Source organism: Gossypium raimondii, chromosome 13 (assembly GCF_025698545.1).
Source record: "Gossypium raimondii isolate GPD5lz chromosome 13, ASM2569854v1, whole genome shotgun sequence".
NCBI classification, from domain to species: domain Eukaryota; kingdom Viridiplantae; phylum Streptophyta; class Magnoliopsida; order Malvales; family Malvaceae; genus Gossypium; species Gossypium raimondii.
This window is the reverse complement of record NC_068577.1, coordinates 6490257-6517176: the sequence shown is the minus strand read 5'-3', so window position 1 is coordinate 6517176 and position 26920 is coordinate 6490257. Positions and strand designations below refer to the sequence as shown.

General features: G+C 30.6%; 1 protein-coding gene across 2 annotated transcripts; it reads right to left on the bottom strand.

Annotated features, from left to right (window-relative positions):
- Window positions 1–869: 869 nt before the first annotated feature.
- Window positions 870–6093, bottom strand: LOC105784416 (metacaspase-1). 2 transcript variants are annotated; one of them, XM_012610295.2, is made up of 5 exons: window positions 5673–6093; window positions 4742–5072; window positions 4106–4217; window positions 1796–1984; window positions 870–1112 (listed from the first exon to the last, which is right to left on the bottom strand). In XM_012610295.2, the coding sequence occupies exons 1-5, from the start codon at window positions 6091–6093 to the stop codon at window positions 1053–1055; spliced, it is 1113 nt and encodes a 370-aa protein (XP_012465749.1). In that variant the 3' UTR covers window positions 870–1052. The 2 variants fall into 2 exon arrangements, with proteins under 2 accessions (XP_012465749.1, XP_052482073.1); XM_052626113.1 differs by lacking the exon at window positions 870–1112 and having other exon boundaries at window positions 1818–1984; window positions 4106–4291.
- Between the last annotated feature and the right edge of the window lie 20827 nt (window positions 6094–26920).

The window sequence follows — 26920 nt, the reverse complement described above, 5'->3', positions numbered from 1 at the left end:
ACAAAATATTGACATAAAACAAAAAAGTAAGCTGACTGTGGATCACCTTGTCTCACTACTTGTACGAAAACCATTGAGCAATATTTGGTAAGAAATGATCGAAATGCACTGCGTTATCAACTTACTCCATCTATCCTCAAGCCATTGAGTTGGATGCTTTTTTTTATTTTTTTATTTTCTAATTGAGCTACTTATAATTTTATTTCATTTAATTTTTTTCACATAGTTTTCTTCTTTCTTCTTTCTTCCATTTTAATTTTAATTCTTTTAGGTTTTTTAACCTATCACTCTTAATTTCTTTTTTTTTTAGATTTTTATTGTATCACTTTTAATTTTTTGAGAAAAAAGTTGATAAACCTACTAGTCTTTCAAAAGAGTTGTTTATTATTCTATTTAATTTTCACAAATTACTAATATAATTTTAAATTGATTTTTAACATATAAACATGAATGATACTTTATCAATAATTACATTAGTAGTTTATAAAAATTAAATTAAATCAAACACAAAATTAAACTTCTAACCTTGCTAATTAAACTAAGTTAAAATTGAAAAATAATTTAAAATAAATCATTTTCTTTCATTTCCACAATTTAATCAAATAAAAAGAGAGAGTTAAAATTCCTTTCTTTTATTAATTTTAACTATATAAATAGGAAATAAATATATTATTTACTTTCTTTAATCTTCCTTTCTTCTAATAAAATTTTCACAATGAATCAAATAATTCAACCTGGAACAATTTAAAATGATAAAATGACCATCCTTTAAAACTTTATACTTCAATTCTAATCATTTAACAAATATTTCTAGCTTTACCTTTTAACCTATTTATTTCTATAATAATAATGGTGATAATAATAAAATGAAAAGAAAGATGTTCCTTTCCAGAAGTTTTTATTTCCTTACGTACATGTTAGATGAACAAAGATTTTAGTGTCCAAAGGCTATACATATCCACAATTAATGAAACCTTCAGCCCTCAAAAGATAGCTCCTCCCATTGATCCCATGGCTGATGTTACTTCAATTGTTGATATATATACACACACTTAAAGTTTAAATTGGGTCTCGTAAATGTTGAACTGTTCAGAAGCTGAAAGTAAAGGTTTCTGTAAAAAAAAAAAAAAATCACAAAGTTTTGAGTTTACTATGGAAATTTGATTTCATCAACTTCAATCCTCTAGCCTAATTCAATTCAATCATACAAAAATAACAATCTAAACTAAAAAATGACCTCAATCCGGAATGATTCAAATCCAAAAGGACCAAAACCTAAAGTGAGAAAAAAATTATTTAACACATGTTCTAAAATAATGAGACATAAAATAAAAAAATAATTAATACCAATCTAAACATGCTATTAAAAGATAAATAAATTAAAAATAAAACCTATTCAAAATAAACGAAAAGTTTTCTTTCTCTTTGTCACAAATAAGTCATATGAGTGGCTACAAATAACTAAAATATGTGAAAAATAATACTCCAACCAAATATAGCTTAAATGACCCGACCCTAATCACAAATTTAAATAACAAAATTTAAAATAACCTAAAATTTCAAAGATTTAAATCCGACAGAAACCCAACTTGTCCATTGACAAATCTATGTAAAATATACAAGAGGTTAATTATTTTATTGACAGAACCTTGCAAATGAAAAAGGGTTGTATGGAATAAGGATATTTAATGCCACATCAACAATTTTATTCTAAATTTTATAATTTTTGTTTGGATATAATTTTTTTCAAGATGAAAATATTAATGATTAGGAAGAGACTGGGGTAATAAATTACCTGTGTGATATTGGGACCAAAAATTCGGCTCAAAATGCCAGAACCACCCACACATCCTCGCTCGTTGGCCTTGTCAATTCTTTCCAAAATATTTTTAAGCAAAATCCCGTATGTTACATCTGGGTTTGCTTTTACAACCTCTATTAAAATGTACGTCAATGCCCCATTCATTGTCTTGGAACTAAATGCCTGCAATTAGATGATGACACATTCATCCATTTTCACTCATAATTTTAGGGTTGATAATTCATATACTAATAGCATTTAATTTCAGTCAATTAGATAATGACGCATAATCAACAGTTTTCAAAAATAAATTTAAAAAAAATCTCATTTTAATGATATCTAATTTCTAATTTATCAATTGTGTATAAAACTATTTAAAATACAATAAATGCATATTATATGAATTCAAAATTTTATTATAAGGATTATTATCAGATACCTGTAAAAAAATTAACAAGCAAGCAACAACAAGTGTCCCATTTATTTTTATAATCCTACTTATGCAATTTTTTATTATTTTTCACCGACAATATATCTAATAATAAATCTTTATTGTAATCTCATTTTTCAATTATCATATGGGATAAATGTTAAAATTACGTATGTCTTTTAGTCTAATGTGTAATATTATATATAAACTATAATTTTGTTTAATTTATAAATAAAATTTTGATTTGATTTAATTTTCATAAATTACCAACACTATTATTAATACAACACAATTTTTCGCTTTAAATGTTGCATATGCAAATAATTATATTTATCTAATGTAAAAATAAATTGATGTGTTTATTTATTTAAATGTGTATGATTGGATTAAAATCAAAATTTCAAGTATATATTTGAACCATAATAAAAATTTATGTGTATAATTACACAAGATAAATCTCAAAATTATACATGAATTTTAATTTAATTTGCAATTATATACATGAACTTTAATTTGGTGCGCTTATACACGTTAAACTTTGATTTGTGGTTCAAATATATATTTAAAACTTTAATTTTGATTCAATCATACACATTTAAAGAAATAAATACATCAATATATTTTTATATTGAATAAATATAATTATTTACAAATATAATATATAAACATAAAATGATGCTATATCAATAGTTATATTAATAATTTTCAAAATTAAATCAAATCAAAATTTCATGTATACAACTCGCACATTAAACTAAGTTTCATATATAATTTTGAGATTTATCCCTAATTAAACCGAATCAAAATTGACGTATCAAATTGCATACTGAATCTACTGTTTTTATATATCAAATCAAACATCTAATTATAATTGATTTTCCAATACTATGTAATTAACCCTTTGATTTAAAAAGAAAAAAAAAAGTGAAAAGTAATCATGGCAACTCTCTTTATGAGAAGGATTTATATAAAACTGTGATTTCACGTCATTACTATCCCTTTTCAATAGGAAAATGACAAATCAGATTTTTCTCTCAATTTTTAGCATTTTTAGTTGAATTTAAATTTTTTCAGGAGTAAAAAGCAGAAAATCAGGAGAAAAAAATTTGATTTGTCATTCTCCTATTTGAAAGGGATAGAGATGACGTGGAATATCAGTTTCATGCAATCCTTTCTCTTTTATATAAAAATATAAGTTGTAATACCGAAAATTAAGTGCTAAAATTTAATAATTAAAAAATTAAATACTAAATTTAAATACTAAATTTTGTTTAGAATATTACTTAAATAACGTATGAAATATCATTAATTCTTTAATAAATGTAAAAGAATATTTCAAATTTTAAACATAAAATCTATATGGGATAACATAATATTAAAAATAAGATAAAATAAATGAAAGATATTCGGTTAAAATATGTCATAAGTCACTGTACTATTTGAAAATTAGTCTTTGAATTTTCATTTCCAAGAATCTCTACTTTTCAAATGTTTACACGGTTAATTTTGTGTTATATTCAAGCTCATTACAATCTCATTTTTTCAATTACATGGCTACGCTTTTTAAAAAAAATTAAAATGTCACACCAACAAATTTAAAAAAATGGATAGTGTTAATAGTTGGATTTGAATTTTAAAATAAAAATAAAAGCACTAAATTCTTGAAAATAAAAGTATAAATGTTTAAAAATACTAATATTTTAAGCAAAATATTCTCCTTATCTACTTTTCATAGTTTATTTATATATACAGAAAAGGTTTTATGCTGTGATTTTTAATATAAGTTATTAAAAATTTGAATTATTGAAAATATTGATTTTCGATTGATTTACTATCTTTTCGACGGATTATCAATTAAGGCATAAATTACTTACCGTTGTGTCAGCAGCAACCTGGTCATCTTCGCAAGCACTGATACAATAAGCTTTTCCACCACTTGTTTGTTTCCTCGCACCCGATGGAGGTTTGTTATCTTTCCATTGCTGTCTAACCGTAGGAGAAAGAAATTAGAATCTGATTCTTTGAAAAGAGCACGCACCCATTGAGGCAAATGGTCATTACTGTACATACAAATACATCATCCACAGAAAAGTATTTTTACGATTGGAAGTGAAGTTTTTGTGAAAGGAATATTGTAGAAAATACTTTTTCTTTATCATAGACGTGCTCTAGATCAAGAATAGTGAAGTTTTTGAAAAGAGCACGCAACCATTGAGCAAATGCTCGAACACATAAAGTGCATTGCTTTGCATAAATGTATAGCAACCTTGGAACAGGAATTCTACGATTGGCAGTGAATCTTTTGTGAAAGAAACGAGGAGCTTACTTTTCTTTGTCATAGACGTGCTCTAGATAAAGAATGGTGAAGTTTTTGAAAAAGAGCACGCACCCATTGAGTCAAATGGTTGAACACGTAAAGCGCATTACCTTGCATACGTATATCTCAAACAGAGAATAAGGTTTTTATGATCGAGAGTGAAGTTTTTTGCGAAAAGAAATGTGAGACTTACTCGTTGTTGTCATAGTAGTGCTCTAGATCAAGAATAGTTCCGCTATGGCAAGCATCAACAATGGCATGAAGCCTGACACCCTCTGTCAGCGGCTGAACAATGGTGGCATAAATGTCATTGTCGACGATCATGCCTTCTTTCAGAAAATCAACCGGGCATATGGTCTCGTCGAACCCATCAATCTCATCGCCTTCAAAATCGGGTTGCCGTAAGCCGTGCCCGGAATAATAAAAAACCAGCGAATCTCCTGAACGACAGTCCTTCACCAGCCATTTCAAGCTACTCTCGATGTTCGCCTTCGTTGGTATAAGCCTGGCGTCTGGTTGTTCCTCTGCAGTTCAATACATACGGTACCCATTTTCACTGTGCGAGTTCAAATTAAACTTGGCTGTCTGGTTTGGATTGGGTCAATTTGGATCGATTAATTTTCGGATTAGGGTATAAGTCATTTTTAGGTTTAGGTTGTTTAGGGTTTGAGTTATTTGAATTTAATGTTTGAGTTTTCGGAGCAAGTTATTCGGGGCTTGGGCTATTTTGGGAGTTAAAGTGATTTCAAGATTAAGTTAATTTTATATTTCAATGATCATTTTTGGATTTGAGTTGTTTAGTTTTAGGTCATTTGAGTTTGAGATTAAAGTTTTCATATCAAGTTAATTTTTGGATTATTGTCATTTTTGATTAATATCGTTTCAGAGTTTGGATACATTTAAAATAGGGTTGAACATGTTTAAAATTTGACTTTTTATGATCAACTATAGCTAGAATATGTTTTTTTTTCAATTAATCAAATCCGTTTTTCAAATTCAAATACGAGAAAATGTTAAAATTTTAGGAAACATATGAAAATTACAAGAAGATGGGTTGAAATTGAGCAGATTGGATCAATGTCACACAAGCTAAATTAAAACCCATAAGGTTTATGATAAAATACCTGTGAGAATTAGCATGTTTTCATCCCGATATTCGTAGTACCGAATCAACAAATCTCTCATGTTGAACACATCGTTTATGGTCCCTTTGAGCTTATACTTCCACTTTTTGTAGCTCACACCGCAAAGCACAGCACGTTTATTCCCCAATGCGCCAACATTATCCAAACCACAAGATTTAGGGTAAACGAATGATGACAGCCCCGGAGCAGTAGCCGGTTTCAGAGCGTGACAAAGTTTCTTCAAAAGCTTACCTATTAATGATGGAATTGAACTGCCATAGTCCCCACCAGAAGGCGGCGATTGTTTTCTCGGTGTTCGGTTGGGAATGACTGTACGACATTGCGGGCAAATAATGATCTCCGTAGTAGTTGACGCTGAAAACTTTTGCTTGCAACGATGGCATATAATTTTGATTTCCATATCACCCTTTTGAGCTCTAATTCATGAGCATGAGTTTGGCTAACACCAAAACTAAAGTAGCTTCATTGGAAGGAAAGTTGTAATTTGAAGTTTAAATGGAACATGCAACATAGACAAAAAGTATCATGCCAATGTCTATGGGTCATTCTTTGCTTCAAAAATTGTCTTCCTTATTATGCTCCCATATATACACACACACACACACACACACAAACATATATATAAACATATATATTATTCTTTTCACAACTTTTACCAATCAATTTTAGAAATGTAATCTAATCGATGGTTCTATGTTTTTATAGAACACCTTAGAAAATTGATTTTGATAGGTCCACGTTAAAAAATTTAAGGGTTAATACGTTATTTGGTACTCAAAATTGACTGCAATATTCAATTTGATATTTGAGTTTGGCTTCAAGTTTCACTTTGGTACCTAAGTTTTTTTCAAATTGGTACTTGAGTTTTCTTTTGTCCTAGTTACATATTTGAGTTTGACTTCAATGTTTAATTTGATATTTCGGGTTTTTTTTGGTCCCAATTACATATGTTTTTTTTAGTAGAGCATATGTGTCAAATATTCATTAGGCCATTTAATGCCATTTGGTTGGGGGTCCAAAATTGAACATTGAAGTCAAACTCATGTACCAAATTGGGACAAAAAAACTTACGTACCAAATTGTACGTTGAAGCCAAACTTAGGTATCAAATGGTATATTAATCCAATTTTTAGTTTCACAATAAAAGACCCAAAATTAAGGTTAAATTTTGCTATTAGTCCCTTTACTATGTGTAAGTTGTAGATTTAGTCTATGTACTTTAATTTGCTCATTTTTAGTCATTGTACTTTTCAAATTTTGAAATTTTAGTCCTGACCAAATGGTAGTTGTTACATTTATTAAGTTATATTATTTTCAAATTCTTATGCGACAGACATATTATCACATGTGTAATGTAATGTTGGCGTGCTATTTTTACATATTAGTAAAAAGATCCAGTTAATGGATTTAACGAATTTTGTTTGCGTCAATATTAAAAATTCAAAATTTGAAAAGTATAGGCTAAGAATGATCAAATTGTAGAATATGGATTAAATTTACAACTTATGCGTAGTACATGACTAATAGTTGAATTTAACCAAGCGAGTTTAATTGCTACTGTTTGGGTCAAGACTAGAAATTTAAATTTAAAAAGTATAGGGATTAAATTGGCCAAATAAAAAGTACAGGGACTAAAAGTGACAAAATTAAAGTATAGGGACTAAACCCACAACTTACGCATAATACAGGGGCTAATAGTAGAATTTAACCCAAAGTTATACATATTTAACTTTTGGGTTAATTTTAACAGACATCCTTAAATTATGACTCACATTTTAAATTGATTCTTTACCTTCAAAACGTTTTAATTGAGTTTTCAAAATATTATTATCATTTCAATCAGGTCCTTCCATCAGTCTAGCCATTAACTTATGCATCAAATGCAACTCAAATATGAATTGAAACATATTTAAAACATATAGATTAAATTGTAAATACATATATACCTATTGAACTCAACTTCAATCTAAATTCTAAAGTGTTAAAAAAAGAGAAATTGTCCTCTTAAATTTGATTGATATCGCCTTTCTTAAACTCGTCTAATCCAAATTTTTATGTTGTAGTTACATACATATTTACAATTTAATCCATATATTTTAAATACATTCCACGTCAAAATTGACAACTAAAATAACAAAAAAACCTAATTAATACAATATTAATAATTTAAAACATTTTAAAATTTACGTACCAATACTTTGCGAAATAAGTTATGGAGCAATGTAAAGTTTGTGTGATAATTTAATAACATTGAGTGGAACTAACCATTTAAAATTTTTTATGTACTATAAAAACTAATTTCGATTGTAAAATTTAAAACCCAATTGAAAATTAAATGAAATATTATCCTACTTTATTCTCCATTTAGAAGATTTAAGATGCCCAACCCTTTAAGAAAATTTGACAGTGGCACACACTTTATTATGTTTGATTGAAAATGGAATTACCTAATTAAATTCTTTAATTGTCAAATACAGTAGAAAAATTATTCAGGTTCAAATCTAAAATATAATATCCATGGAGATATGATTTTCAACGTAAGTTTTGTTCTTCATTCAACCACAGGATAGATTAACTATAAAAGCTAATTATTGTCTTTATACACTTCAATAAAAAGATATATATATATTGATTAATTAATTATGATTCAAATAAACAATTTCTTAGCTACTCATTCAACTTAATTAATATATACAAACTTGTGACAATATTTAATGGTATGACTTAAAAATTGGTTTTGATATATAGAGATAGTGATCTTTTTAATTATATCAAACTATTATATATTATTTTTAAATATATTTTAAGGGTATATTATATCACCCACTACTTTAGTTGTGGGATCTTAAAAGCTTATAGTAATAACATATTTCTCCACTCCCATCAAACTTTAAAATTCTTGTGTTATATTTGTGCACAATTTTAAGATTTAGGTAAAAGTAGATATATGTATTAGGAGTTAAAATGTATTTTGCCATCTTTACTAAAAAAATGGGCAATTTAGTCTTTTTACATTAGATCAAAGAGCAAATTGATCATTCAATTAAAAATTTCATCGATTTCTACTATTAAAAGCTGGCTTGGCTAACGGAATAACTAAACAGTTACACGTGACGTGTCACGTGTAGTGGCGGAGCTAGAAATTTTTTTTGGGGAGGGTGAAATTAAATTTTATATTTTTACAATAGTAAAAATATAATTTCACCATTTTAATAGTCTATATCTTTATAATTTTTAAAGGATTAAATCAAAATTTTAACATTTTGGGGCTAAAGTGTAATTTTACCATTACTAATTTAAAATTTTATAAATTATAAAGAGCCTAAATGGAAAACTTTCCATTTTAGGGGGGGGCGAGGCCTTTGCCAACCATAGAGACCAATTTTTTAATAGTAAAAATAGATGGGTCTTTAAATAGAAAGAACAAATTGCTCTTTGATCTAATATATAAAGACTAAATTGCTATTTTTTAAGTGAATGAGTCAGAATACAGTCCAACTCTTAGTACAAGGGTCTCACATTACATTTGTTATTTAATGAAATTTCAATTTAAAAGTTTCAATTTTGAAACTTGAATTAGAAATGTCAATGAATTGAACCTATGCCCAACCCGCGCTTTATAAGAAATCACATGTCGAGTCTGGCTTTAATCAGTGGGTTTGATTAAAATTTAAAACCAAAAGAAAAGCTTTAGTGATAGATTTAATAGAAGCTTTCGGTTTGGGTAGATGCATTTCTTATATTCTTGTAAGAGATAGAATAATAGAAAGCAAAGAATCTGATGCATTTTGCTTTCAAACACTGTGCCTAAGACTAAAAACTAGAAACGAACCCACTTGAGACTGCTTTACTCTTCTTTTGTCTGATTCTTAGCTTCTTCTTAGCGATTAATAGGGGATTTGGCGGTAGCTTTTTTCCCAATATTTTTCGGTATTCCATAATTGGTATGGCAGTGGATTCAGAAATACAACTTAAGATATAGGGGTGAAGTCATAAATATTTTTTGGGAGTCCAAAACTAAATTATATATAAAAATATAATTTTACTATTTTAATAGCTTATATCTTTATAATTTTTAGAGGATAAAATAAAAATTTTATTATTTTTGAGGGGTTAAAGTGTAAATTTACCATTACTAATTTAAAATTTTATAAATTATAAAGAGTATAAATGAAAAAATTTCTATTTTAGGGGGAATCGAGGCCCCTGCTAGCCCCCTAAATCCGCCACTAGTTAGATATCCATAAACAATATTAGATATCTTTAAATATTTTTATGTAAAAATAAATATATTTATAAATATTGTATACTTGAAATTTTAACTAAAAGTAAATAGAATTTTAACTTTTTTTGAGCAAAAAATAGAATTTTAACTTTCAATCATTGATGTTTATTATTATTTTTGTTATATGTATAGATACTTCTATGATCTTAACAACTCATTAGATAATATATGTTTCACAAATTGAGGAGTATAAAAAACTTTTACGTATAGGAACCGTATATATAAGAGTAAACATAGTTTTTTTTTTCTAGAAAAAATTATTTGTGTATTAATGCATCTCTTTATTTTTTGGTTTTCTTAAAGTATTCATTGAAGCAAATTCAATGATTAATCCTTCGCGTTTTGTAGGCCTATTAAGGGGTAGATGCTTGTTGCGTGTGAAATGATATGCGAATTGTGCAAGTATACATGTCGGATTAGGTAATAAAGTGATCAGTGAGTATCGTTCCCACGAGTATCGGATTGAGACACAAAAGTAGTTAAGTTATTATAATAAAATGCAATTAATGCTATGGTAAAGTTATGGTAAGTATGCAGTGGCAATTAAAAGGAATAATGATGTATGCAATATGTGGAATTAATGAATACTTGGAAATGCTATGACAAAACGAGAGTAGAAATGTAATGGCAATTATGAGAATTACTACGAGAATATTATGTAAATGAATAAATAAATAACTAAGAATGATATGGTAAAGATACGACATCAAAGAATTAGGGATATACGATGTTGATTTGGACGGTCGGCATTACTAAAAATCTACCATTACCATCAATAACGCATCAACAAAATTGTACTTAATCTACTGCTCAGAGAGTTCTAAAGTGGTCTGCTTCTTTCGAGAGCAAAAACCTCAAGTTACCTTGATGGTGGCAATATATGTCTATAGGCCTTTAACATGGCATGCTGTATTGTTTCCTTCTGCATGATCGTTGCTCTATGTCTAGAGTCCACTACAAGTATCGATCGAGTACTTGTTCATATCATTCAACCATGGTCTAACTAATCCAACCTTTCCAGAATTAGATTAATTTAAGGGTATGTTGCACAATTGACTATGTCTAAGGATTGCACACATACAATTTAGAAATAAGAACAATTGAATAAACCAGTAAACTAATGCAGATTTATGCTTCAACCATTAAAGAAAAATAAAGGTTTTATCAAAGTAATCTTAACCCTGAGATTTGGCTCACGGGTTGGCAAATAAAATCCAACACCAAAATATTATCCAGCACCATTTTCATCATTCAATTCACGGAAAAACAAAAAAAGAAATATGGAAGACTTTAGAGAAGACAGCTTTCGCGTGTCTAAGGATCTTGCCTTTGTCTTCCTCTTTCCTTCTTTACTTAGCCGCCACCCTTTATTTTTGCCTAAGGATCTTTCTTTTTTGTTCTTGTTCCCCTCTTGTTCCCGTTTAGGGTTTCCTTCTTTGGCTATTTATAAGCTTTTTCCCTAGGGTAAATCCAACAATCCAAGATTATCCTTTCCTCTTTTTTAGATTTTCTTTCTGGTTTAAAATCCCAACCTTTAAGATAGGTGGTTATCAGCTCATTATCTCATGATCTTTTTCCTCTTTTTAAATTCTTTTTCTAGGATAAAAACCAATAGCTCATGATTTATCATCTCCTCTTTTCTAGGCATATTTTTCTGGTACAAATATAGTTGGGCTGAAATTGGTATGCGTTGAAAATTGACTCGGTCTTCATCATGAAATCATGAATTGCCATGGCATACAAGTCGGCAAACTATTCACCCTTTTGCCTTGACATTCAATCACTCCTTTATTTCTTGTTCCTCATCCTGCACCTACAAATCCACCGAACACAACCCTTCTACAAGCAATTAAAAGTAACAAATAGCATTTAAACACAGACCAAGCTCCTAATGCAATGATTAAGGAAAAATATTAATGAAATGTCCTAAAATGCAACTAAATGTACTTAAGTACAGACAATTAGCTAGGTCTAAAGTCATGAAATATAACTCTTTTCAAGAGTTATCAATGCTGGCCATGAATTTTAAAATTATTCCATACTTAGGATGAAGATCAAACCTTTGATCACTGGTTAAGATAAGAAAAACCCTTACCATTTTACCTAACCTGTTATTAATGCTTGTATTTATTTTAAACGAAACGATGTTGCTTTTATTGATGTCTTGAAGTTTCTTTATGCTTCATTTGAATTGAAAGATTTTAATGAAATTTAATTAACTTTTCATTAAATCCATAACTTTAAATTAACTATTAATTAAGTTAAAACTTGAGCTTTTTGTAAAAAAAATTAAGTGTTATTAATAAGCGCTTTTAAGATTTGAGTAAATATTAAAAAAATCATTTAAAGAGATGAAATTTACATTCTTCCCTTGGTTTGTATATACATGCAATTATGCTCAAAATATTTTAAATTTTATTATTAAGAAAAGATATAAAATAGGTTAATGGTAAGTTTTAAGACAAGCAACGTATTCAATTTATCACTATGCATTCTATTTCTTCAATAATTGTTCATTATTACTTAATGAGTAAACCTTATGTTTATTCTAAGTCCAATAAAATATTATTCTACACATAAATTGTTCAAAAACAAAATGAGAAAACAATATCCAAATAAATAAGAGTTTCATTTTTTAAAAACAAAATCATAAAATGGAATCAAGTCCCATTCATGAAAATAAATTGAATAAACTGGTAAGCTAGCAGGCTCTACTAGAAAACTTGGGAAATTTTGTGGTTGGTTGGTAATTAGTTAAGTTTCAATTTTGGTTTGATTAGGTTGGAACCGATTGGTCCTTTAGTGGAAGACAAAATGATTGTCGATGGATGACTTAATTGGGGCTTTGGTGGTCGTGCTGAAAGGTTACATATGTGGGAAGCCTTAAATAGTTGGGGGAAATCTTTTCAATTCTGATGACAATTTTTCTTCTTATCCGCATCGCCTTTTTCGGTCTTCTTCGATTGCTCCGAAGAAGATGAGGTTAGGGAGAACGCTGCATAGGGCAGTGATTGTGAGATTTGAAGACTGGAAGTAGAGAATCTAAGGAACTAGTAAGCCTTCCTATCTTCCTATATTTGTAAATTTGGGAAAAAAAGTAAGATTTTTGAAATATTTAATTAAACTCCTGTATGAGACTAGGTTTAGGGTTTCTAAGTTAATTTCATTTGGTTTAACTGGTGTTTGGGTTGCCATGCTTAATTGCTAGATAAAGAGGCTCTGGCAAGGATGAAGGATCTCAGGTGAGTTTTTAGACTCTACTTTTGGATGATTGATGGATGAGTGTTACTTATGTGATATGAGTCTAGATTTTCTTTGAACTCTGTTTGAAACCTATGGTAGTACAAGATTACGGTGAATGAGCATGGCATGCATTTTTAAGGTTGTATAATTCATGGAAGTCTAGAAACGTGTTTACCGATAAGCACCCTTAGTGTATTGATGTTATTTAAGTGAATTAATAAGGTTAGATGACGCTTGAATGGTTTAATATGGTATTGAATGAAATGGTTGGTATATGAATGACAAAATGATGTATTTGTGTATTAAATGTGCTATGGTAACTTGTGGGTATGAATTGGACTTAGAAAGGATATTTTAAGGTGTTATGAAATGGTTTTGTGTAGGTCTTATTTGTGCTTAAAGGCCTCCTTGCAACTCCTATAGTTTGGGCATGAAATGGGAACTTTAAAAAGTGTTTTTGACAATTTCTTCACAAAAGTATCGATACCCTGTCATAGGTATCAATACTTGACCATTTGAATCAATTTATCAGATAAATAGAATGCCAATTTGATATCTATACTTTACACAAGGCATCTATACTTTTCACCAAGTATCTATACTTTTTACAAAATATACTTTCATAAAGTATCGATTCCTATTTCCTAAGTTTTAAAAATTTTACAATTCAGTTGTAACACCCCTAACTCGTCTTTGTTGCCGAATTAGGGTTACGGAGCGTTATATTAAGCATTTCAATGAAAAGAATTAATTACTTGTTTTAACTTCCATATACCTTCGTCTTCTTTTAACTAAACTTATCATAAATTCCATATTCTTACGTTAAATCATAGATCATTTTATACAGTCATATATTCTGTAAAGCTTTAATTACTTGTTCATACCATGAAAAGAATTTCACTTTATAAATCATTTGTCCACATAACTCAAATGTTACCTTTTCAATCAAATTACATTAAAACAACCTTTAATTCAAATGACTTTTCATGCCATAAATCACATATTTTCAAAGTAACAATCCATACATGTAACTAATAAATTCATTATAATATATTTCAATTGCCAATACTATAATTATGACATAATAAATAAGCATATAAATAGATTGCAATTCAATTATTTCATAGCTCGATGAACTAGTAACTTAACTCGAGTACTCAAGTAACTACACCAATTCTATGTAACAGTCCATATCATTTAGTCCAAATCATTAGTACTCGGTTTACATACTCGATCATTAATCCATTATCAGGGGCATCATATATGCAGAACAGGGGAACATACGTGTGGTCAGGGGCACTGAAGTGCGAACAAGGGCACAAATGTGCAAACAAGGACACTGAAGTGCGAACAGGGGCATAAATGTGTGAACAGGGGCACAAATGTGTGTTCAGGGGCACATATGTGCATTCAGGGGCACCGAAGTGCAAACAGGGGTACCGAAGGGGCACTAATGTACATTTTAGGAACACTTTCTTCATTTCCTTAGACATACTTAAATTCATTTCATTCACATATAATTTTAATACGATTCCAAGAAAAGAACTACAAATATTCTCTATCAATTTCATAGATACAAAAATATTTGTAACACTCAATAGTTATATAAATATCCAAAGTAATTTCACCTATATACATGTGTACATCAATTAACTAGAGAACAATAATATAATTCACTAGCAAATTACATTCACATATTGAAATACTATGAACTTACTTTAATTAAAGTAACCTTTAAAATAGACAATCTATAATTCAAAATCACTAAATACATTAATATTAGCTCTCATATAATTTAATTCGATTAATTCCTCTATTTAAACCATAAAAATAGTAATTTATCACATCTTTATCAATTAATTTTACCATAACATAAATAACTATGTACATTCATCCAAAATGGAAAAGATAATAATTTTCATCCTTGAATGAACTTACCTCAACTAGAATTGTTGTTAAAAGCGAATTGACAACTAATCAAACTTAAGCTTTTCCTCGATTTAACTTCAATTGTAGTGTTTCTTGATCTAAATAATAATTTTTCAATCAATTAAACCATTCAATTAACTTAAAATATTTAATTCAAGCTTATAATCCATACTATCGTGAAATTAAAAATCCCTAATATTTTAACTTTTATGCAATTTAGTCCCTAAACTCAAACATGAAATTTCACCATTTTAACCATAATTCATGCTAGCTGATTTTTACACAATATTATAACAGCTCATATTTATCAACAATTTACAATGTTTTCCTTGAATTTTACCATTTTCATAAGTAAGTCCCTAAACCTTAAAATCACTAAAAATCACTTTACGAAATAGTCATATTTAACTATTAAGCTTGTAAATCTATCAACAAACTTCAAAAACACTACGAGCTTATCAATGAAAAATTTTAATATCTTCAACAATTTTGAAAATGGGTATACATGTTAGCTGGACCTAATTGCAACGATCTCAAAAACATAAAAAATTACAAGAAACGGGTGAAAAATGGCTTACCATGCATGAAAACATCAATGGCCAAACCTTGGTTCTTCCTACCATGGATTTCAGTTGATAAATATCCATGACGGAGATGATAGTTTTGATTTATTTTTTTAATTTATGCTTTTTATTAATTAAATTACCATTTTACCCTTATGTTAATAACTTATAAAATGACAAACCCATGCCCATAATTGTCCACTATCAAAATGAGTGGTTTAATTACCATTTGAGTCCATTATTTATAGATTCCATAACCATTTGACCCTTCTAACTAATAGAATTCCACTTTTGCACCCTTTACGATTCAATCCTTTTTATTTAATTAACTATCTAAACGTTAAAATTTCTTAACCAATTTTTAATACAACCTTAATAACAAATATTTACTAGCCCGATAGAAATGATGTCCCGATACCTTATTTTCTAAACCCACTTGACTTTAGGGACACCACTTAAACTAAACTATTAATTCAAATAACATAAATTACCATATCAAAATCAAATATAATATAATATTTGACTCATAAAGAGTAAATAATAATATTTACAGACTCACTCGTCAAATTTATGGCCCCGAAACCACTATTTTCGACAACGCTGAAAAATGGGCCGTTACATCAGTCCTATTTCATACTCGGACATTAAAAATGGGTTATCATATGCTTGGTTTAACTTAATTCAAATTGTATGGAAGATTATAATTGTGTGTTTGAAAAAATTACAAAATTGTATGACGTAAGTTGCCTCGACAACGAATGTGACATCCTATTACTCAGATATGATGATCGGTTCAAGTAATAGAGTTACAATATATTTGCGAATTAACACACCCATTGATTTTTTACTCTATTATCATGATCAGCTTCTTGAAGGTACACAATATAATCACTAGGAGTTGTTGATTTCTTAGCCCTAGTTGTTTCTAGCTGATCTTTGTAATATTGTATCGTCATTCTTTTGAGGATCATGTTTTACAGTTGGTTTTTCAATAGTTTTTGGTAATTTTTGAATAGCTTGATCTATAAGACTGCGATCAACAACTTGTGAAAGCTCAATGATTGATTGTCCAACATTTATTTGTATTTGAAGAGTGTTGTGAATAATGAGAAATCTTTCATTTGCAATGAAAGTTTGAATATCTAAAATGATTCATATAAGAAACAACGTTTTGAGATGGATCTTTCCCATTAATTAAGTTATTCTCAAGAAGCTTTGTATGCTTTGATTTTATAATTCTTTAGTGCTACGAGGTGGATGATAAAATCTGTACCCTTGGGACCTTTCAACATATCCAATGAAATGCCCACTTATAGTCATTAGGTACAGTTTCTTTGCTTGTGGATTGTAAACTCTTACTTCAAAAGGGCACCCCCAAACACGTATGTCACGAACTCAATTTCTAACCTTTCCAAATTTCCAATGGTGTTTTAGAAAATGCATTGGTTGGAACTCATTTTAATATATATTTGTTGTAACAACTCGATTTTCAGTGGCACCGAAAAAGGTAGTTTCGGAACCCCATTTGTGGAGTTGGTATAAAAGTATATTAAAGTTTGGTGTGATAATTTTTTTAAATTCATTGTTAATAAGTACAAGGACTAAATTATAAAATACAAGTTTTATAGGTTTTTAATTGACCAAAGACTTAGAGACTTCAAGGATTAGATGGTAAATTAACCATTATTCAATAGGACTTAGTGGCTGACATCCTCCACTGTTGTTAATTAAGATTAGTTTATTGTTAATTAAAGCATGATTAGTTTAATTAATTAAGTTAATTAGTCCCCGTGGAAAATAAGAATCCTTTTTCCTTGTCCATTAACTTAAGTATGGATATTTATACACAACTATGTTGAACTACTTAATGAAATACAATCTTCACAATAAATAGAATAAATAAAATCCTAATACTTTAGCTTTAAGAAATCAGATCAGCCTTGATTAACAAGTCTGTCAATAGTCAATGGTCAACACTTCCCCTCAAGTTGGTGTATAGATATCACACATGCCCAACTTGCAGACCAAATTGTGATAAGTTCTGCTGTAGAGTCATTTAGTGAACACATTGTTGGAAAAATGAGTTTGAAAAATGCAACGAAAAATAAATTTAGGGAAAAACCAAAATTTTAAATTTTTTTCCAAAACAAGATCTTGATTTTGATATCTAAACACTTAATCAAAATTGTACCTTTTCGATTCGTCTAGGATAAGCTCTTCGACTGAATAGTCTTCTTTGCTATCCTCAAGCTCACGTCTGCTAAGTGTAAGCTCGCTTCAAATCAGAAAAATTTTTCACAAAACTTACCAGTAGGTAATTTTGCAATTTCTCTAAACTTTGGGTCAAGTTGTAAATCAAAAAAATATCTCTAGAATTTTTTTGGAATAATCTCTTTAGAGAATTTTCTCTCTACAACTTTCTCTTGAATTCAAGTTTGTGTAAATAATGACCCAATGCTCTCTTTATATAAGGGGAGTTTAGAGAGTTCAACTATGATTAAACTTAATCACTTTAATATTAAATTAATATAATATTTTTCAAGATAAATATTAGATTAAATTTAATATTATATCTTATTAAATAATAGAATGTTTATCTACATGATAAACATTAAGTTAAATTTAACATTAATATAATCACTTTAATATTAAATTAATAAAATACTATTAAAATAAGTATTAAACTAAATTTAATATTAAACTATTAAAATAATATTATTTTTGGAATAATTAATTTGAAATCAAATTCTCTGGTAGAGTCCCAGTAGAAGTGTAACTCTTTCACTGCTCAACCATTGATGACTAACCGTCGCCATCGTAGCCACCGGCACCACCGTGTCTGATGATGCCGGTGCAACACCTGTAACACCTCAGACCCGGCCTAGACGTTATGGCCGAATCTGACGATGTCACAAGGTAGTGCTTTTCGAAAAAAATGTCGTCGCTAAATCCTCTTTTCTATTTAACCATTTTTTTTCATTATCTTATGTTAATTTCAAATCGTGTCGTTCATTTTCAAAACATTATTCATTTACAAATCGTTATTCAATTTCAAAACGTTTTCTTATTGTGGAAGCTTTTAAACAGTTTGCGTATTCGTGTTTTTTTGATAAAATATTAATTTCATTTGAAAACCCGAGTTTTACCTAGCACTAGCAGATTTAAATCATAAAACTATATAAAAACCAAATTTAAACCAAAATCTGTAAACGCCATAATTACAACAAAATATTCCCAAATAAAAGTAAAATCATAAATAGGTAATAAACAGTGTAAAAGAAGTCATGTGGCCACCACTGAGTCCTCCGCCACACCGATCCGCCTAAATTTGGGGATTACCTGTACAGATTAAACAGAAGGGGTGAGTTTACGTAAACTCAGTATGTAATCCCCGTACAAATGAACAGACAGTAAACAGATAACCACAGTTTGGGCTTAAGCCCTTTTCAGTATCAGTATCAGTCTAGTTTGGGCCTTAACCTATCTCAGTACAAAAAGAGTCATGCAGTAGGGCTTTAGCCCATCACAGAATCAGTAGCGGTAACAGATATACAGTCACAAAAATCTTACCCATCCAGCCTCTACACACCATCTCTGTCCAATCGTACACTCCATGTGGGGATATAATCAACCCACCCATCCCTACACTCCAAGTAGTACCGAATACGGCACTAGATAGTAGCTTGCAGTTGAGCTGCCAGTAAATTAGGCTCGAGGCCTTTCAGTACACTTCCTTCGAACATTATAATCCCCCAACCTAATGCAATGCAATATACAGATATGACATGCTATAACATAATATCATGCATGTAAACATGACATGCAATATCAAATCAGTGGGACATCGTCATGCATAATCATATTAGTCATATAATCATTTCAGTCAATTAGGGGTCTAGGTAAGCTTGCCGACCCTGTAGTAGGTTCACAGTCGACTTGGGCGACCCGTACAACCTTATCAGTCAAACAGTGAAAATGGGCCTACAAGCCCATGATATTAGCCCGTGTGGGCCCACACGCTCGTGTGGTCCACATGACCCAAATTGGCCTTGGCCTCGTGATCCATTTTAATGTAACCCGTGCTAGTTAATTATTCATATGTGTTTCCACTATTTACTCATATGATTCTTCAAAGCTGTCTACTTGAGTCACTATTACTAAATTATTTGTATCTTAAGCTAAAGAATTCCGAATTAATATCCAAATTTTTTTCCTGAAACCAGACTCACATATCTTCTTACCATAAAATTTTCAGAATTATTGGTTTAGCCAATAAGTACAGTTTATTCTTTAAAATTTCCCCTATTCAGCTATCTATCAGTTTCGACCTTTCTGTACTAAAAATTAATTATCTTCTCGTATAGAATTTAGATGATGTTCTTGTTTGTTTCTCTTGAAAGTAGAATCCTTCAGGATTTTAAACATATAAGTTCTAATCCATAATTATTTTTATACAATTTTTAATAATTTTGAAAAGTCAGGACAGGGGATTCCGAAATCATTGTGACCCTGTCTCACTAAAATTCAAATATCTCATAATATGAAATTCTTTTGCTTACTTCGTTTCTTCTATGAGAAACAAGACTCAAATATATTTAATCCCATAATTTTTCATCCTCTAATTCAATTTCCACAATTTATGGTGATTTTTCAAAATTAGCCTACTGCTGGTGTCTAAACAGCAAGTAATTTCGGCTTTTCGCCGAATCCCTGATTTTTGTGTTTCGGGTACAACAGTCCCCGAGCACTCCAGAGCCTATAATTGAACAAATAAAATCATAATAATTCTTACCTCGCGATTAATCAAAATCCCGAAACCAAAATACTTACTCATAAAACAATGAACACTTACCGCAAAAACTTCAAATCGGTACGTTTACAAAAATCACGAGGAGAGCCTTAATCCTCATGAAATGCTGCTGCCAACACCCCGGAATTAGACTGGTGAACACAAAATAATCTCTTAAAATGATACCCAACAACTTACTGAATTAAAACAAGTGCTGATTAACGCTATGAAATCATGAGGAAAGAATGGTTTCCGGGGAATAAGGGAATTTCGGCAGTAGAGGAAAGAAAAGAAAAGATGATCGAGTAAGAAACAAATAAGAAAAAAAATCGGTAGAGATGTGGGAGAGAAAACGTCAGAAAGATGGAGAGAAAAACGGCTCTTTTTTTTTTTGAAAAAGGAGAAAGTGATCAGATTTTGGATATTCTCCCCCATAATCTCCTAATTCACTCCTAAAGTCGCTCCCTCACTTCCAGCTACACATCCACCACTCAGAAACCCAGTTCAGCACAACTTTTGCCAAAATTAGGAGGAAAAATACAACCTTTGCCATCCCAAAGATTCAGACCCATAACCTTCCTCACACCAACACTCCACTTATCCACTAGACCAGCAAACCCATTCTGTTAATTATTTTTCAACTTTTACTTAAAAGCCTACTGACCAAAGATAGGGCTTATTCATAAAAATACCAAAATTTGCCCAAGCCCTAGCTTGAACTTGGGACATCCCAAACACTCCTAGAATAAATAACCACTAAAGCTGACAGATGTTTGTGTCACACATTCACAATACCCAAAATTAAAATTTTGGGGCGTTACAACACCCTTACAGCACCACGAATCGGTTCGGCTGCTGTTAGTTTGGTCCGGGTCAATGATGACTCGACTGGTCCAGTCTAGCCACTGGTTGGACCGTTGGCCCGATTTCACATATTGGGCTCGTTTCGACCAATTTTTGGGTCTTGGTCTCGGTTTTGGGCTCCCGGGCTCAATTTACGATCTCAGGTCAAATTTTTAAGTTCAATTACCCATTGGGCCAATTGTCTGACTTGAAAATTAACTTTCAAAAATATTATATTAATTTGAATTGATTTGATTAACTTAATTTTACTTGATCAAAATAAATATTTCCAAAAATCACATAGATTTTTCAAATTAAATTTTCAAGAAAATTCTTTAATGAAATTCTCTAGTTGAACAATTCTCACGACTACCTAATTTAATTCCACATCGAATAAATCGACTCAATTAAATTACTTCCAAAGTAGTAGAATTTTATTCTATTTCAAGTGCAGCTCGATCGAGCTTTTGTTGAGCTAGCGGAGGGACCAATTAGAGATATACAATTAGGCTCTAGTGATTGCAATCACGCCCAGAAACATCGTTCCTATAATTCGCAATTACTTAATCATGGAGTCAGTCCACAAGAAGTATCATGATTGAAAACTCCTTTTTGTATACTCTTTATGAAAGTAATTCATCCAAATGGTTTGTCCAATGCCCTTGTCATGTGTGTGTTACCCTCATATGATATCTTTGATTCTTTTGAGTTGAATCCGTTCACTCAATATAATCCTATTTTATCTTATTGTCACCATTGTGTCTTCTTAATGATTAATATGATCACTTTCAACAAATGACTGTGAGAAATTGCTCGTTCGAGAACAAGCAACCTATGGCCACGTTCCATATTTATCAATCCACACAATACCAATGAGAGGATATCATTAACTCTTTAATTAAGCTGTGAATTCCACTGTTGCTAGTAAAGCCATGCCATACACAAGTCATGTACCCAACATACCGGCTATGGGCTCGATCATCTCTAGAGCATAAGCTTCCACTTATATCAAAGCACATGAGTTGCATATGCATGGTCAGTGACTGACTCAGGATTTAGGTAAATCACACCATGAACGTCACAAGTGAATTAATTCACAAACGAATTTAAAATTAATTCATCTTGGATTCAGTCTAATGTATCATTCTACTAATGAATACATCTATGTCTCTACTCGTGGACTCAACTGCTCTGATAGCCAAGACTAGCCATCTCCCCAGTCGAAATTGTAGACGACATAATAATCCTTCTCAATGTTTGAACCAAATGCTCACTTTGATTCTTTTACGGGATTATGGACTCATTTAGATTATCTACTGAATTAAGTTGTCTTTCTCCCAATGTAAATGTTCTTTATAATGCCACTTATTTTCAATTTGAACTTTAGATAATCAATGAGCTAACATTTTCTTGTCACAATTTCGTTATGTATGCAAAATATAAAAGACATAAATACAAAAGACATAACAATGAAATTAACTTTATTTATTTATTCATCATTCAAATAAATAGAAAACAATTACATGTTTACTACAATACTGGCACATTTCCCAACACACATCAGCTAATTTCTTATTCGAGGCTACATGACTTATGTCCAGGATACTGACAATCAACTTTTTTTTAATGAAGTGCCGATCCATTTCTATGTGATTTGTTCGATCCTGTTGTACTGGGTTTTGGGCTATATTGGTGGTGGCCCTGTTGTTCCAATTTAAGGATAGTTTTCCTTTATTCAACAACTTCACTTCCTCCATAACTTTCAATAACCATAGTAGCTTGCAAACACCTTGAGCCATAGCTCTGTATTATGCTTCAGCACTTGATTGAGAAACCACACTTTTCTTTTTGCTTCTCCAAGTGACTAAATTTCCTCCCATAAGTGTGAAATAACCAAATATAGACCTCTCGTCATCCAGAGATCTGATCCAATCTACATTTGTAAAAGCTTTTATCTGTAGATGGCTATGTTGAGAAAAAAAAAGGTGACCTTTTCCTAGAGAAGACTTTAGTTAGCGTAGAATGCAAATGACAGCCTGCATATGAGACTCTCGAGGATCATGCATAAATTGACTTACCAAACTGACTGCATATGCTATGTCAGGTATAATGTGTGAGAGATAAATTAGTCTACCAACTGGTCTTTGATATCTCTCTTTATTCACTAACTCCCTAATTCCAACTTGCAACTTATGATTGCTTTTTATAGGTGATTTTGTAGGCTTGCATCCCATTATACCCGTATCAGTCAAGAGATCTAGGATGTATTTTCTCTGAGAGATGAAGATTCCTTTCTTTGGTTTGACAACTTCAATTCCTAAGAAATATTGTAAATTTCCTAAATCTTTGATTTCAAATTCTTGAGCCAAACACTATTTCAGTCGAGCCATTTCTTCCTTATCGTCTCTTGTCATCACTATGTCATCAATATATACAATAAGGAGAGTGATCTTACCCTTGTGTTGTTTCATAAAAAGGCTATGATCAACATTGCTCAGTTGATAACTAAAAGTGATAATAGTTTTGTGAAATCTTTCAAACCATGCTGTGGGAGATTGTTTCAGTCCATACAAGGCTTTCTTCAATCTGTATACTTTCCCTTATGTTTTTGTATTATCAAATCCAGAAGGAATCTCCATATACACTTCCTCTTCTACGTCCCCATTTAGGAATGCATTCTTTACATCAAACTGTTGTAGGTTCTAGTCGAGGTTGGTTGCACAAGAAAATAAATTTCTGATGGTGTTCATTTTGGCAACAGGGACAAACATCTTTTGATAGTCCATTCCATAAGTTTGAGTGAAGCCTTTAGCAACTTGTAACACCCTATACTCAATCCGATCATCGGACCCGAGCTATAGGATGCTATAGAAGATAATAGAACAAATACATGTAAACCCAACATTTAGCAATCAAAACAATCATTAAAATGTTCATAACTCAAGTATGCAATGATTTACACATCAATCCGAGTCCCAAATAAGCTTATGGAAGCTCTTAAAACATCTTAGAAATAAATAGGGACCTAATTGTAAATTTAACAAAATATATGACAATTTTAGTAACCAGGGGTCACAGGGCTATGTGGTCAGGCTGTGTGACAGGTTGAGGTCGTGTAGTGTTGACCATACAGCCGTGTACTCCAACCGTGTCCAAAACTGATGTCGTGCAATGCAGGGTCACACGATCGTATAATAAGTTGTGGTCGTGTGGACCCAATTGTAAAACTTTGCAAACATTTACATAGCCATGTGAGAGGCTGAGACCGTGTCAACAACATTTATGCATCTGAATTGCCAGTGGCACACGGCCGTGTGGCAAACCGTGTATGTAGGAAAAGGTACCTAATGTACAAATTTGGCTCAACCTTACATAAAGACCTACAATGCATTCCTTTACTAATATCAACACTTGCTCAAATATGCTCATTTCATATCGAAAATATAACTTATAAAGTATTCCTAAATGTCTAACCAATATGCCACAATTAGCATCACAATCAACTAAACTATTTCAATCCATTCACCTATAATTTATGCATTCATCCAACTATCACATTATAAATCACTTAGCACACATTTGAGCTAGTCATACAGATCTTCATATCATACGAACATAAGTATAGTTCAACTTACCAAAACAATCCTATAAACTTGCTTTAATACAATACCTATGTAAACATACCAAAATGGGCAAGTTCATAAATTTGAACAGCAAGCACATATATATATCACACCTATTACATGCCACTTATAATCGAACCAAAATGAACTAAAGATTACCAATAGAGACGTTGGATAGTGTGAGCTCTAAAAGTGATCCAGTAGCCAATTTCTGTAAAGATGCAACTACAGAAGACATAAAAATAAAACGGGGTAAGCATTGACATGCTTAGTAAGTTCATAGGTACATAAACAATAGTATTACTTATATTCACATTTAAGAAATTAGAATTAACTAGTTTAAGTCACTTTTCTGTCAAAACATTTTACAACAGTAAGGTGACTATATCACGAATCAAATCATAAAATCTTCCCAAATCCATTCAATAAAATACATAATAGTATCATTCAGTCAAACTATAAAACCTATGAATCAAGTTGATCAATTGATCAAATTCATTCTTAAACACATTTTTTTCAACTCGTTAAATACACAATCAAATATCTTGTTCTTTTAAGCATATAGCACTGTCACCACATGCTTCAAGTACAAAACGAGTGTTTTATACATGTAAAGTATAGACTTTCCAATCATTTTGATATTGTTTCCATGCAAATTTTAAACACACACTTAGCATTCATTCAATTTCATCAGCTAACATTTCAATAGCCGTACAACATATCAGTTCCAAACAACTCATGAAATCAATCAATATACTTTCTTTTTATAGGTAGCTCGATGAAGAATAGAAAAATAATTTAGATACTTGGTTATCCACCCAAAAGACACCAAAATGGTCAAATGAGCTAAACCAACCAAGACACGCCTGAGCACTGAGTGCCAATCCCGAAGGCTACACATCCTCCCTCAGAAACACATATGAATCACTGTAAATAAAACTCGGTAATCCACAACAAATGCTGGATATCAGACATTCAGTGAACATATAAACATATCATCTATCATCATCTCATCTAATCTCATATTAAACCCGTACAACACGCGATATAAACCTATTGGCATGCCAATTGTATCCTAATCGTTTACTACGTTCAAACGGGCATTTAAACAGGATTCATAATATTTATAAATCAGGGGCACTTCCATGTTCTTAGTATACATGCTGTAAACAAGTCTTATTCATTCCGAATCCATATGAATCATGTTTCACTAGTATTCAACATTTATGAATTAAGTCCTTACTCACCTTAACATTAGTTTATAACATTTCAATTCCAATTCGCAATATTAATAACATATATATTCAAATTCAACAACAACAATATATATACATTTCAATACACTATGAACTTACCTAATGTATTTGGATAACAAGTTGATTTGTAGGGACTATTCTGTAACTTCTCCTTTTCTCAATTTTCCTTCGTATGATTTAATCCTTGATCATGCAAGACGTACAAGTTGTCCGAACCTTGAAGCTCCCCCATGACGTTTTTGAGTTTTTTTTTCGGTGATAAAACCAAATAAAGGTGATGACTTTCATATTTTTTTTTATGTTTTAACCATTTTTTTATTAACTTAACATTAAATTAAATAAAAAATTAATTATAAGATTCAAATAAAACATTTAACAACTGACCACTAGCAAATAAGAAGGGTAGTTTGCTACATAAAACCCTTAACATTAATTAATTTAGCATTTTAACAAATAAAAACCAATATCGATTAACTTTTATAATTTAGTCTTTTTCCTTAATTAACTATAAAATCATTAAAAAATTTGGACCAAACTTCAATTCAGCTATATAACAGCTCCATAAATATTTCATAAAAGTATTCATGAGCTCGATTTACAGAAACGAGGTCCCAATACCTCATTTTTCAAAACCATTTGACTTTCAGTATGTACTTCTTGTACCTTGACTAACTGACCAATTAATAAAATCTAAAT

Excerpts from the sequence above, each read along its gene's own strand:
- LOC105784416 (XM_012610295.2), bottom strand. The coding sequence starts at position 6,093 with ATGGAAATCAAAATTATATGCCATCGTTGCAAGCAAAAGTTTTCAGCG. Across the intron at positions 5,073-5,672 it reads AAACATGCTAATTCTCACAG|AGGAACAACCAGACGCCAGG; the intron begins GTATTTTATCAT and ends ATTGAACTGCAG. Across the intron at positions 1,985-4,105 it reads AGGTTGCTGCTGACACAACG|GCATTTAGTTCCAAGACAAT; the intron begins GTAAGTAATTTA and ends ATCTAATTGCAG.